The sequence below is a fragment of the Rhodnius prolixus genome, unplaced genomic scaffold (assembly GCF_049639745.1).
Source record: "Rhodnius prolixus isolate KJV_2025 unplaced genomic scaffold, Rpr scaffold_2, whole genome shotgun sequence".
NCBI classification, from domain to species: domain Eukaryota; kingdom Metazoa; phylum Arthropoda; class Insecta; order Hemiptera; family Reduviidae; genus Rhodnius; species Rhodnius prolixus.
The window spans coordinates 28460105-28474773 of NW_027411592.1; the positions used below are offsets into that span (position 1 = coordinate 28460105).

The 14669-nt window shown below is 31.7% G+C and overlaps 1 protein-coding gene and 1 non-coding gene across 2 annotated transcripts; one reads left to right on the forward strand and one right to left on the reverse strand.

Moving 5' to 3' along the window:
* Window positions 1-4001: 4001 nt before the first annotated feature.
* Window positions 4002-11853, reverse strand: LOC141449412 (uncharacterized). Its single transcript, XM_074118844.1, has 3 exons — window positions 11813-11853; window positions 11177-11313; window positions 4002-5238 (listed from the first exon to the last, which is right to left on the reverse strand). Exons 1-3 carry the CDS (start codon window positions 11834-11836, stop codon window positions 4137-4139), a joined length of 1263 nt encoding a protein of 420 aa, XP_073974945.1. The 5' UTR covers window positions 11837-11853; the 3' UTR covers window positions 4002-4136.
* A 1414-nt stretch (window positions 11854-13267) lies between these two features.
* Window positions 13268-13375, forward strand: LOC141450587 (U6 spliceosomal RNA). Its single transcript, XR_012456183.1, has one exon. It is a non-coding gene; the product is annotated as a U6 spliceosomal RNA (small nuclear RNA).
* Window positions 13376-14669: the final 1294 nt, after the last annotated feature.

Here is a 14669-nt window from a genome sequence, read left to right on the forward strand (position 1 = left end):
AAAACGTAAGGCACTTGTAATAATTTCGGCTTTTGTTTCTAGACCTGTCGAGTTTCTTAAATGATGTTTCACTGGCCGTGGATATCAATTTACATGTGCTGCGTATGCTTGTGGCAACATATCCTGTTTTGGCCATAGCAAATTCTCTTAAAAAGGATAGTCCCTTTATATCAAGGAATGAGAATAAGAGAGTCATATCTCTCCAACGAGCAGTGCTGCTTAGTTGAGAGATTTAAATCTGAAATTTGGTTATATATGGGTTAACTTGAATTTTGTTTTCAAATATTTGCAGAAAGTGCATCAATTATACAAAGTTCAAGTGCTTGTAAGTCACTAAAATTACCGAGATAACAAGATCAATAATTTTAATCTTCTGGCATTTGATGAATTTTTTTTTCAGGAAGTGAACAATCATGAGATTGGGGAGAAAACGGCTTAACATTGTTTAATTTCTTTAAAAATGGTCTGGCTTCTTTATATTTAACTGTAATGAATTCCTAGGCTTGGATTGAGACAGTACTTTGTACATTTTACTTCAGAGCCTGCTAGAAATAGTTGAGGAGTTTCCATCTTTCAGAGTCTTGCAAATAAAAAACAAGGTTCATTTCTTGCGTTGAAAGTCATATAACGCATTGGCTAAATCTGGTTACCTGTTCTATTCTCCCTAGATACGGAGGGAAGTTCGCTTCTCGTTTGTACAAAACATGAAACTTTACGATATATTTATATTTTACATGCTAATGTTCCGATTCAAAGTTCTTCCCGAATTCCACTATGTTCATAAACTTTATTATTACAAACATGGTTTTATTTCGCCTGGGCCAGGAGATTATCGTTGGATTTCTATATGTGTTTCGCTAGGATAGGTATCCAGTTTTAAAATGTTAAGTTCTCCACTAAATAAATAAATTCTAAATCCGTCTCTATTACGCACTCACGCTTTAGTTTAATATATAGACGTTATTACATTGCCGTAGTGCGTAATTGCTTACATTGGCGAAATGGCTGCAAAATATGCGGCAGTGTGCGCCTATAAAATGGTATGTCAGTAATCATTAAATAGCCGTATAAAAGGATTCCTTGAAGAAAAATTGTCCATTTTAAATTCCTAATGTTATTTTATTTCATTTAAAGTGAAGTGGCAAAGACCCAGTGCAAAAAGATGAGAGAAATTATTTTTTTTATTTCATAAGTAAGCATTTGATTGAATACTTCTAATTTTATTATTATTATTTTTCTAATGTTAAGTAAATAACTTTGAAAGTTGTTACCAATTTTGAATTAAGTCTTCTCCATTAAATTGTTAAGTAATTTGTGTAAGTGACGACCCACGCTCTGTTGCTACTAAAATAGATACTAACACCATTAAATTACATTGCAGCAAAAGTTAAAGAAATCTTTTCCATTTATATTATTATTTATTTAATTTTCTGATTTTTTACTTCAGTAAAATACAGAGTTTGGCTTGAGAAATACAAGAATAAAAATACATAATTAGAAGTACAGTCAAGAGAGAGAATGAAAACAAAACAAAACTTAGAATTCAATTTGGGTAACAGAAAAATACTGTCCATAGTAATAATGATAAAATAAAATTATAGCTGTGAATAGATAAAATAAGCTGTGAAATTGTAAACAAGACAAACTGTGGAAATTTGAGATAACTGAAAAAAAAAAAATACTTGCTTCGGCGGTGCATATACTAAAATTGGAACTTTTTTCTTTTTATAACGGCATCTATAGATACATAATGTTGTATACAATTTCAGTGCACACAGTTATATATCAAAAGGACTAATAACTGCCGATAACAAGTTTACAAAAAGACCTTTTTTATCCGACCTAAAAACAAATTAAGTTGAAACTAAGCCAACTTTTACAGTAGGAGGTGTAAAAAAATTTAAATTCAAGTGTTCAGCTTGTAATTCCAAGAATACTAATAATTTAAGGTTAATATTAACTTAAAATTATTTTTATCAAAATATTTCCTAAATTTTTTTGCAAGATGTTAGACCGCTTTTCAATTCTTTTTATTTTAACATAAATAATATTTTGCGGCTTAAGTGCCAAAACTGATGTGTTTATGAGGAAATTGTCACAACTAAGAAATTGTATCAATCCGGAAAAAGTTCAATTTTTGCCATAAAATATCTGAATTTTTCATATTATTTTCAAAGATCTTTTTTACGTTTTATTAACCTTTAGTTCATTCTAGATTTTTTCTTAAGTTTCCGAAAATTTGTTGTTTTTGGTGCATCGGAAGCCAAATTCATAAAACCTGTAATGTTCTAACTGAGCTCAATAAGCTCAATGCCTGGCGAGACACGTTGCGTCCCGGAGCTGAATAGCTGATCTGTTGCGCGTCGAGTTTGCTGGTGCCCCCAAATAGGGTCCTTTCTTAAACAGATTATGATCTACTGTGTCTGTAGATACATCTTTTATAGCTGAAGGATAAAATCCTCTTATTTTGCAAATAAGTTTTAAATGTTGGGTATTTGGAATTAAGGTTTTACGCTACTCTTAAAGAAGGTGGTTGAGGAACGCAATTTTATTATAGGAGTTTTTGTTCTTTTTGTCTTAGATCCTGTTCAGTTTTTCGCTTCATATTCCAAATCCTCCTCCAAAATATCACTAAGCAGTGATAGTTGAGGTATTCTAGTAGCAAATTTCTGTCCAGCCTATGATTATATGTTGTGTTTTGCTGATAAAATTAGTTTGCTGATATTTCAGCCAGTGATTTTAAACTCTGTATCACCTTTTAGTTTTAAAAACAGTCAAATCTTTTCGATTCTTCTGTTTAGTTAACATCCAATAAACACATTTTTTTTCTAAGCTGGGCTTCTATTAATTTACAAGCCACTGCAAAACTTAAAACTAATAAATAGCTCAATTTTTTTTTTTTTGTAATATTGTTACTTCAATTTATACAGTTAGGCGTTTCAAGTATTGTTTCTATCAGTAATTTTTAAGTGACAATTTATTAAGCTAGGGATTATTGTTGTGTCGTTTTTTATAATTAAAGAAACATTTTATAATTATTTTGGCCAATTTAACTTTTATAATTTATATGTAAGAATATAATATTGTTTTTGTTTTATTTTTGTTTAAGTTGAATTTGAATAGGATAGGTGTAAAAGTATTTTTATCCAGGTAAATAATTTAAAGAGAAGCTCACAGTTGTGTTTAGCTGTGGGATTGAATTCCTTTTTTAAAATATTATTTACAATGGTCTACACTAGTTTTAGTATTTTTTTTAATAATCAAGTATTTAGTAGATGTTTTAAAATAATTTTTTGTCAATATTCTTAATATTGCTAATACCTCGACAAAATGAACTTCGTAGCTTGTATTATTATTTTTTTAAAATTAATTTTGATCAAGCTTCTTTAATGATCGAAATACTTAGTGCCATTGAGAAATACTCGTTAGTGTGATTCGCGCGTGAGGATATTATCCTCATTTATTTTTATACATTAAAATTGTTCATTCATGTTATATTTTTTCTTATACTTATTTGTTGAAATTATTTTTATATTTTATTAGTGTATTAAGGAATAAATCGCGATATTATTTTTTTCGTTGAATTTATATTTGCAGAAAATGTGATCTTTTTTTAAATGTAAATAAAATATTGTCTTTATATATAAATATATAAAAGGATATGCATTATTTTATCTCCCTAAGTCCTTTCAATTCCAGGTTTAAATTATCGTTCGTTGTTGCTAAAACTAAGGAAATCTAAAATTGAAAATGTATGTGTAAAAAGAATTGAAAGATTAAAAAAAATACATGGAGTTATAATACTGCCTTTCATAAAAAAAAGTAATTTATTGAAATTACATAACAAAAATTATTAACAAATTTTCAACATCACATTTAATAACACACTTAATGATGTATACAATGTGTTTGAATAGAATAACTATTTACAAAGTCACAATTTATTATTATAGACACGATCATTCACGCAAAGCACATTCACATACCTAATACTAAGAATATGACCTCTTAACTTATTAAAGGCACAGTTCAGTTTGTACTTAGAAAAGAATAGGTATTTTACAATTGGTTAAGGTAGATTTGGAAAGAGTGAAAACTTTTGGCAACAGCATGATTTTTCATGGTAAAAGTCAGTCTTATTTTGGGAAAGCGACGTTCTGCTGTTGCGTTTCAGCAACACCAACGTCTAATTTCGGAGTTCCATTCACGTTGTTATCTTTACGATCCCATCCATGTTCTTCATGATGAGGATGATGTTCTTCTTGAATAATTATCCATTCAGAAATCCACACTGGCTTCCAGACTTTCTTCCAAGCTGGTACCCAGATTTTTTTCCAAGCTGGTACCCATATTTGTTTCCAGTCTTCTTTCCATTCTAACTTTTTATCAGGAATCCAAATCTGTTTCTTTTCCGTCCTCCATATTTGTTTCCATTCTTCTTTCCATGCTAATTTCTTGTCAGGAACCCATATGAGTTTCTTAGCGGGCTTCCAAATCTGTTTCCAGTCTTCTTTCCATTCTAGTTTCTTTGATTCTACCCAAATTTGTTTCTTCTCTGTTCTCCAAATTTGTTTCCACTCTTCTTTCCATTCTAATTTCTTAGATGGTACCCAAATTTGTTTTTTCTCTGTACGCCAGATCTTTTTCCAGTAAGGCTTCCAAATGACTTTCTTCTTCCATAAGTCATGTGAAGTATATTCCCAACCATGTTCATCTTTGCCAAGGTGTTTCTCTCCTGGTATACCTATCTTTATTAATTCTGGTTTCCATATTTTCTTCCAATCTGGAACTTGTATTTCTTTCCAAGCTGGCACTTCAATGTGTTTCCAGACTGGTTTCCAAATTCTCTTCCAATCAGGTACTTGAATTTCTTTCCATGCTGGTACTTTTATCGGTACCCAAATTGGTTTCCATATCTTCTTCCACGCTGGGACTGAATATTCTTTCCAGACAGGTTTTTTTGTGGGGACCCATATTGGTTTCCACACTTTTTTCCAGTCAGGTACTTGTATTTCTTTCCAAGCTGGCTTTTGCGTGGGTACCCATATTGGTTTCCATATTTTCTTCCAAGCTGGTTTGGAAATTTGCTTGTACGCTGGTTTCCATTCTTTTACCCAGTCTGGTTTCCATATCAATTTTTTCTTCCAGTAACCTTTGTGATGATGATGGTGATGATCTTCATGATGCTCATGATGGACATCGAATCCAGTTCTCCTTTGGATTTGAGGTGACTGTTCTCTATAAAAAAGAAAAAAAAAACATCATTAATGAAGCCTTATTTATATTTTTACCTTTTATTTTGAAAGGAGTGTTATTATTGAGAATAAATAAAACATCCCTTTTTACATCTCACAAAAAATTTGTTCAAGTATGTAATTTTAATAAATCAATGTAAAATTGTGGGGAAAAAAATAACATAATATACTCTTAACCATGTCTTTTAAGAATGTATCAATAAACTTGTTTTTCCATCCTGTGATGGACAGTGTTGACTCTAGCTACTTCGCACTGTCCGGAGGCCAGGAGTACACTGAGAATGTCGTGGGCGCCAATGATCCCAGATTATTTTTTTGCTACGGTTCTTTGAGGCAAAATAATATTTCATTGTTGGAGCACATGACTTTAATTTAATTATTGAGTGATGGCTATTTGTTAGTTCTTCGTGTTGTTAGCAATATTTAATTTGAAGTTTACATTATCTTTTTACTTATACATATATATGAAAATATAACATTATTGGAACGAAAACTTAATTGTATTTCTTAACGGACTAAGAAGTGATAAATGAACTCTGAATGAAATGATAGATTTATACCATATTGTATCAAACCAGTCAAGTTCCAACTAAGAAAATAATGAAAAGAAGATAAATTTTGAAGTCAAATTGGTAGTTAACTGTCAAATTGGTAAGTGGCTGATTTGATGGAAAGTTTATACGTTCGGTTGAGTCTTTTGTGATCTAAAAAAAAAGAAAAAAGTCAAATAAAATAAATTTTTAATCTAATCAAAACATAAGAATTTAAACATTAGTTATGTATTTACTTTTAGTTTGTAGGTAACTTATCTTCAACAAAATAAAATTTTGTGGAATCAATGAGTTTGGTAACAAAGTGGCTGTTCAATTTTAGGACAACTGTCATAAATACTTTCGTTTATCCAATGTGATATAAAAATTCCTTTCAGAAGTTTTAAAAAAAGTTTATATAATATTTCTCAGGAGGCAATGAAACAACTCGGCAGTATGACAATTATATTTTGGCTATATAATTTGTACTTTTTATTAGCTGGAAAAATGCTATGGTTAAATAGATTTTTTTAATCATTCCAATCATGATCAAATCTATCTGAAATCCTCACATGATTTTTTTTCTTACTCCAATCATTACAATACTAATTTAATCTTCAAATTTACAATATTCAATAAATACTGATTTTTACAGGAGATTTTTAGTTAACTAAGAAAACCGAATAGGACTGTAAAGAAATGGTTTCTCTATGTACCAATCAACTGTGCCACCATCAAATTCAAGTTATATCCATCACCTCCAATTACTAACAAATTACTGACAAGAAACTAACAGATTATCCCCTAATAAAAGCAGTATGTATTTACTGAGCAAACAACATTCTGAATTTACTAAATTAAGTACGACGAGACCATTTCATGTAACTCATATTTAAGCAACCCAAAAAACTATTCTGGAAAAGTTGGCTTCCCGATTGACAGATTTTCTTCAAATTTGAATTCTAGCAATGCAAAGGGGTGTAACTAAATTATGTTCTGAAATTTCATTTTAGAGGGAAGACTTAAATAGTAAAAAAAAAAAATCGTCCATTTTTTCAGGCGGGACTTAACGTCCAACTTCTAGGGGGGCTTACTGTAAACAATACATACGCAGGATTCGAACTGGGGATCTCCCACGTACAAAGCCACGCTCTTGAACACTAGACCAACACCCGCCATAAGACATAAATAGTATATGAAGTTTAAAAAAATTTCAAAAAAACTGAAAAATCGCTTCAGTCAATTTAAAGCTGACAAATTACAAACAAAACTTTAGTACCGAAGCGTTAATATAACCAAAATGTAATACGAAATTGAAGTGTTATGTAGGACTTTTTTGATGTATTCTGTTTACACACACACACACAGAGGGAGTGAGAGAAAATTTTTTTCGTATTCAGGGGACCTTAGGACATGTATTCCCGGTGAAAGTGAAAAAATTTGATACCATCCCAATACTTTCCTTTTTGCAAAAGAAAGTAAAAATACTTAGAAATCTGAAGAATGCTCATTAAATGATAGCAGATAATTCTTCTACTTAGAATTTAAAACCATATCTGACAGTAATGTCGTTAACTGTTAAACACATTTCAGTAAGTGACATATCAGATCTTGCTGATATATTAAAATTATGTAACAACTTACTATATATCAAACAAATTAGTCTGACTGATCTAATGGAGCTACATCAAAAATTGAAGAGGAAGAAATTAGTTCAATTGAATTACGTCAAGAAGTCGATATTATGGTTTTGAATAATTTCTGACATATTTAACTTAAGTTTCTAGGGAGTTATAACTGGAGTGACAGAGAGGACTGGCAACATTTGTAGCTACCGTCTGTTTTGTGCAGATATTTATGGTACAGCATGAAGAACAGGCAGCGTCATAGGAGCTTCTGTCTTTAAGTAGCCAAAGTTTTGCTTATAAAAAAAAAAAAGAAGATATTTTTATCATAATATCAGTAAATACTCTTATTTAAATAAATCCTTTGCTGGGCTAAAATGGTGTGCACAAATCAAAACCAAACTTTAGAAGCCTTTTCTTAAATAAAGTCATAGTGATAACCAACATTTAGTAAAGTATAGATCCACGGACAAACATAAATGCGTACATAAGAAGAGCATTGCTGATTCAACTTCCAACGGTAGGATCGAATTTGCTTGAAGCATTAATGAAATTAGCAAAATAAATGTAAATAAATGATAGCTAGTATACTTCAACATGATTCTTTAGTTTACCAGGAATCGGAGTCGTTTTCATAATAGACAGTTTATAAAATTATAAAATAAAAAAACTTCTAAAAAATTGTGATTAGCAATCTTTGACAGACGTAAACGAGACATATAGAAAGCTTTGTATTTTCATAACATTCGGAATCAATAGCAAAAACAAACCAAAGTTCCGGGTTACTCATACCTGGGGATTCTTTATTTCTCAGGGCCCAGCATTCTGAACCCTGCCTCATTTTAGGTGAAAGTACTTTATTTCATAATGAATATTAATTTCTAAATAGTAACAATAAATAGTTGCAAGAAATTAGCTCTTGGTAAAAACATTCTGGGTTTTTCAATACCTTGCTGAGTTGGCCTCAATTTTTCATTCCTAGGTGACTAGCCTTTCAAAATTTCCAGAATTTACAAGCTTTTTGCATTATTCAAAATTAAGGTAATATCTTCACTATCAATTACTTGGTAATATCCCAAAATTGACATCTTGAGGTTTCGCTATTTTTTTCCCCCAAAGTTTTGTTCGCGAATATTATAATTATGATCAAAATAACCTAAATCCGTAAATATGCTTGAAACTCAAATTGATATTGCGTATACAACACCAAGGTTTCTGTCAAAACCGGATCTCCATCAACCGAGAGTACAACTTCGCTGTATTTCGCGAAAATTATCAAGAATTTTATTTAATTTGTGTTTACTGACTGTACCGATAAAGTTCACAGAATTTATTTGGAACTTTTCCAAAATTGTTTGATTTTTTTTTTGTGGAGGTTTTGATTGGTTTTTAGGAGATTGTCAACAAAATTCTTTTTAAAGCCTTTTTTACACTTCATCGTGTGACCCAATGCAGATTCTCATTACTGTGTCTTAGAGAAGATTAGAAGAAAATTGGCAGGAGAAAATTTTTGTACCATGGACAAATGTTATTATCACTTGATGTCAATAATACTGTGTTTTCTATAAAATGCGCTTGTTAGATGCTAAAGGGGGGCAGATTTGCCCTCCAGAAAATCAAGCCGTGGGCTAAGGTCACCATCTAACTGGGACCATAGATTTGATACGTTCATCTCATTGGAAGTAAAAAATTTCTACTTTTTATGAAAGATTAGGAATCAATGAAATTGAATTGGACATAGAAAATCTCATCTCATGCCAGGCCAGTGCGTATCAATTTAACCTTTGCGAAGGGACTTCTTAGTTAGGTAGTTGGTGATTTTAAACGATTACTCTTCAGGGGAAACTGGAAACTTAAAATCACTGAGAGGTCGTTGAAGATACCTCATCCAAAAATTTATTTTTATATTATAAATTAAAGATTGGGGTCTTACTATTCTACTTTTACTGGGTACCAATAATTTTAAATCTCTGAAGTCTACATTTTGAACGTCACTCGATAACTTATTTAAGATGGACTTGACGAATCTCTTTGTTAAAATTTGTCAATCAGAAGTAAAAGACGTTCGTGTTTTCTTAGAATTAGAAAATGGGTGGGACCTATACCCCAAGGCACCGCAGCCACAGGAGACTTATTATGCCTTTCCCTTTTTAGGATCTAGTAGTCGAAACCTCCCCTACTAAGGAGGTTGCGGACTTTCCCTATTAGTTCTTTTTGTGCTACTATCTCCTTTGGACTCAAAGTTCCACAGGTTTTATTACGCAACCGCTCGATTGCAGTGCAATCGAACAGCTGGTGAGAGGCTAAACGGCCTCCTCTTCCTGACACAATCTACACAGCGGTTTCGAGCTAATAAACCCCACCTTCTATAGATGCTTGGTGTTTTCTTAATTGAGCGCAATTTTATTATTTTGTATCTGTTAAAATGTTCAGGACAGAATAATATCTTAGTATGGATTTAAGTTTAAAGAAGACCAAATAGATTATCTGAAATTCGCCATCAACCATAAGTTATTAAACTAAATTTCTTTTATTTGATGTCCTTCTAGATGCGATCCACATTTTATTCAATTGTAAGAATCTGGTAATAGAAGTGCTTAATGTATTTTGATCATTAAACATTTTCTATCTTAAGTAAATATTTCAGTTTTCACAATAAAAGTTTAATAAATTTTCGACAAACATATACAAGCGATTGAAATTGTGCCGGATTGTCTAACGAAAAAGTATATGCTCAGAGACCCTGATAAAAGAAACAAACCTTCTTAGATATCTAGATATTATCTTTAGACTTGATTAGATGTTTTGTCTTAGTCCAAGTTTTTGAGGTTGAACAAATTGATAAATTATTCTTTGAAGTGATACTGGCTGAAATATTCATGTTAATATTCCCGTCAGATGAATAAATATCACGAAAACATTTTTTTTTTCTAGGGGAGTGTTTGATTTGAGAATTAAATCATTACTTTAATTGTTTTAGTTTATGTTTAAAAATAAAAAAAATTGCTAACAAGAATGCATCAAGCTCTAAAATGTACATTAATAATTAAGTAATTACTTTAAATTTAAGACTGTGAGGTGTTCGATAAGCTCCAGAATATAAGAAGGGGGAGCCAGGATGTCCTTTACAGCATTGAGCCGGGAATGAGATATTTCGTTGAGCCTTGAAATACAGTCTTTAAGATAGAGCTAGTTGCAGCACTATAAACTGTGCTGCTAAGATTATATGAGAAGCATAATGAAGTCATACGAAGATAATTCAAGGAGGGTATCACTGCCTGGATGGACAGTCTAATGTACACTCACTGGTACGCACTATCTTGGAGCTCAGGTTTTTAGGACGAAAGCGTAATCAAACAGCAGTCAGCTTGGTTTCTTCATAGATGTAGGAGAGTTATGGCCATTTAATATTGTCTCGGAGCAGTAATTGCTGTTTATAATATAGTATTATACAACACTGTGTTAAATTACATTAAATTTTTTTAGTAAATTATATATAATTGGAAAACTTTTATTTTTTCATATATTTTCGAGGAGACCCCTAAAATAACCCTTGTGGTTATATGATATCATGTTTGAGCTTATCACGATTTTTTTTTTTTGATTCAGTGTTTACGGTTTTCTATCAATCTTAGATGAAACTTTACCATTCTTGAGAAAAAGTTCAAATTGACTTTGTTTTATAGGCGCAGCGCAGCCTACTGATTACACAATGAACCGATATAAATAATCTTCGGCTAAAACATAATTAAAACTTTATACTAACATGGATTTCTGTACACTAAGTTGAGTCTGTTGCTGTTGCTGTGGTGGCTCAGGTGGCTTTAACTGCAGTAAATTTGAGTAATCAATAGCTTTTCCATAGATATGTGGTGCAGTGCAAACTACTAGCGTTAACCACACCTGAAACAGATACGTTTACAAACATATATTGTTCTCATATTTAAAATATTGATGTACCGATTTGTATGCATAACTATTTGGACGCCTTTCCCATTTATCTATAAATGTTCAAGATGCAGATAATAATCCGTCCTTGTTATTAAGAAACCCTTATTCTGTTGATTCAGAATGATTTTTGAAATCTTCCTTGCTGAAGCAAATGTTGATTTTTTCCCTTTACAAATTTTACTTATAATTATGAAAAAAAAACTTTAAGTTGAATGTGAACGTGATCCAGCATTAAACGATTGAACAAACATTAGTCGACGGGAGCATTGTTGAAAAAGTGGCCGAGGAGTATGCTGAAATGAACTTTCCCTCGAGGTCGTACAGCCAACCGGGGAAGCGCAGACATGTTGCCCGACTATTCAACAGAGCCACTTTCCTAATGAAAATACCGATGTCGTTTTTTTTAAAAAAACACACACTTAAAAAGAAAATCCAAGTTATGAACACTGACCACTGGGTGGTGGTATCCGGCCATCTCGAAGAAGTAACCAGCAGTATGACTGTCTACTGGTGAGGGCACTTCTTCCATTTATACTTGTGGACACCTGAGAGGGGGCACCACTTTCTAGTGCCCCTCCAAAATAATACATATATCCTTCCTCTATCACTACCTACATCCTTTTAAATTTTTTTTTAATTAAAACAAAATCTAACATGCAAATTCAAAATTATCACAAACTCAAACAATTAATGAACTTTGCACAAGATTGTGGTAAGATGAATGTTTCACGCGAGCATTTTATACTTAACAACAACCAGGAAGTTACAGACATCTTATTGACTTACTTATTAGTATTGGTAAGAAGGATATTAAATATTTGAAGGTGTAAAAAAGGTGCTATCTTATAGAAGTTGATATAAGCCTAAAGGATAAATAAGTAATAAAGAGGCACATGTAACGACCATTTTTTTTTCTTAATAACGTAAATGTGTATATATATTATTTAGATTTTTTTTTGTTACTGTACTTCTTTATATACTAACAGGTAGCACTAAATAAAGCAAAATAATGAATAAAGATAAAACCAATAATAGAATTGGAAAGAAACACCAATGTTAAAGATGAGTAAAGAAGTGAAGCAACGAATTCACTGCTTAAAATATTCGTTACAGGAGCATTCTGGGTTTTCAGTGAAAAGCTAATTCATAGTGAATATAATGAAGGAATGTAATGAGTAGAGGTAATGATATCCAAGAATTTTGGGAAAAACAAGATATTTTGCAAGTAATTTAAAAACGAACACTAGAAAAAAACAGCGATTTCTTTGTAAAAATGGGCATGTATGACAAATAAGTTACACCATCCATAAATCGGGTCTTTATCAAATACGAGATGGCTTTGGAAGTAAGCTATTAAATTTTTTATGGTGTGAGAAATGACCCTTTACGGAACAGTAATCTCTGCTCAGAGGAAGTACAACAAATTGAGACCATTGCTACAGTTCCAGAGAGGCATTGCCAAGGCGTTCCAGAATTACCGAAAAAAAAGGATGGAGCTGGTAGAAAAAAATGATTTACAAGAGTTTCTAGAGAAAGGTTGTATTTGCACATTAACCTAGAAAAATTAAAGCCGGTTCTTAAAATAATGTGTGTTTCATAAAAGTTGACTTTCAATAATACACTGAAATAAATAAACTTGAATAAAGTAATGAAATATACTTTTAATTGACAACGGAAGAAAATTCTTATGGAACGGAATAATTATTTATATTAATTAAAATTCTAAATAAAAATTAATTCTAGTTCTGGACATCCTACCATCTTACTCTTTTAAAAGGTGATTAGTGATTACCTAAATAACCTGTTTATCTTATTAAAATGATGTTATCCAGTTAAATGAAAGACAAGCTCTCTTGATAGCGAATATATTTTGTTCTGCAGTAAAGGTTTCATAAAACTGAAGATGGTACTCGCTTCGGCGGTACATATACTAAAATTGGAACGATAGAGAGAAGATTAGCATGGCCCCTGCGCAAGGATGACACCAAAATCGTGAAAACTGAAGAAGCTTCCTTTCCTAATAACACTGATATCACTCCCATCAAGTGCTTTAGATTGGCAACCTTTGCATCTCCATCATACAGAAATATAGCAAAATATCAGTGTCTCCCTCCTACGTTGAAGATCAATCACACTATTTAATTTTTCCATATTATATATAAGGTCACAAGAGAGCTGTTTCAGAGCTCCAGGGGATGCAACCAGCCATTATTTCTCCAGGTTGGGGATTCCTGATTCCTTCCCTTTTCCGTCCTGTTACTATCCTCTCGCAGGATTGCCTGCAAGAGGCTCTTTTTGAATCTTTGCACTTCACGCAATGGACAGAAAGATAAAATCCATCAGATGTGCTATCAATCACGAGATACTTTAATTATGAAATGTCAAACTACGGGTGTAAACATTAATTCAAATTGCTTGCAATTAGGGATGGATTCGTAGTGGACGTGGTAAAAACAATAACCACAAAGATTGATATATTTGTAAAACATACTTTTTCGGACTCAGGGAGCCACAAAATGGATATTTATGTGAAAACTCGAAATTTAAAATCAGCACAATTACAAGAAGAATAAAAATCAGAAGTTTCATCTGATCAAGTATTTAGGCTTCTAACCCTTTCCTTTACTTGCAGAAAGTGTTCAGAAGTACAGATACTTCATTGGAAGGCATTAACCTTCAAATCTCCTCCAAATCCCCCAAATCTTTATTATATATTATATATTTATTTGAATTTCAGGGAAGACCCCACATACAAACAGAGTTAAGATCATGGCACATTATCAATTACATTGAAACATTAATAATTACAATGTAATATAAAAATTGAATAATAATAAAACAGTGATTTAAAATAAGATACATCATAATTAATACAAACACCAAATAAAGAAGAAATATTACCAGAAATAGTATAGAACAATTTATTGAATGAAACTAAAAATATATCTAATACAGTAACTAAAGTCAAAAAGTCAAAGATCTAGTTCCTGTTACCTACAAATTTCCTTGCAAGTTGCGGACGAATCGAAATTATTATTTACTTGGAGTTATCTGAAATTTGTTTATGATCACCTTTTCTTTGGATTTCTGCCCTTCGTCTAGTGATATTGGCAACTTCATATTCAACGTCACACATTTCAAAGTCAGGAATGGATCTAGCAGTTCCATTATTTTAACTGCTTTTGGTATTTCACCCAGAAAATTAAAATTTCCTTAAATAAATATATTACGAGATTTCCAACATTCATATTAAGAAACGACATGGTTGGCTTTCTAATGCGCAGGAAGGAAGATACATGGAGAAAGTA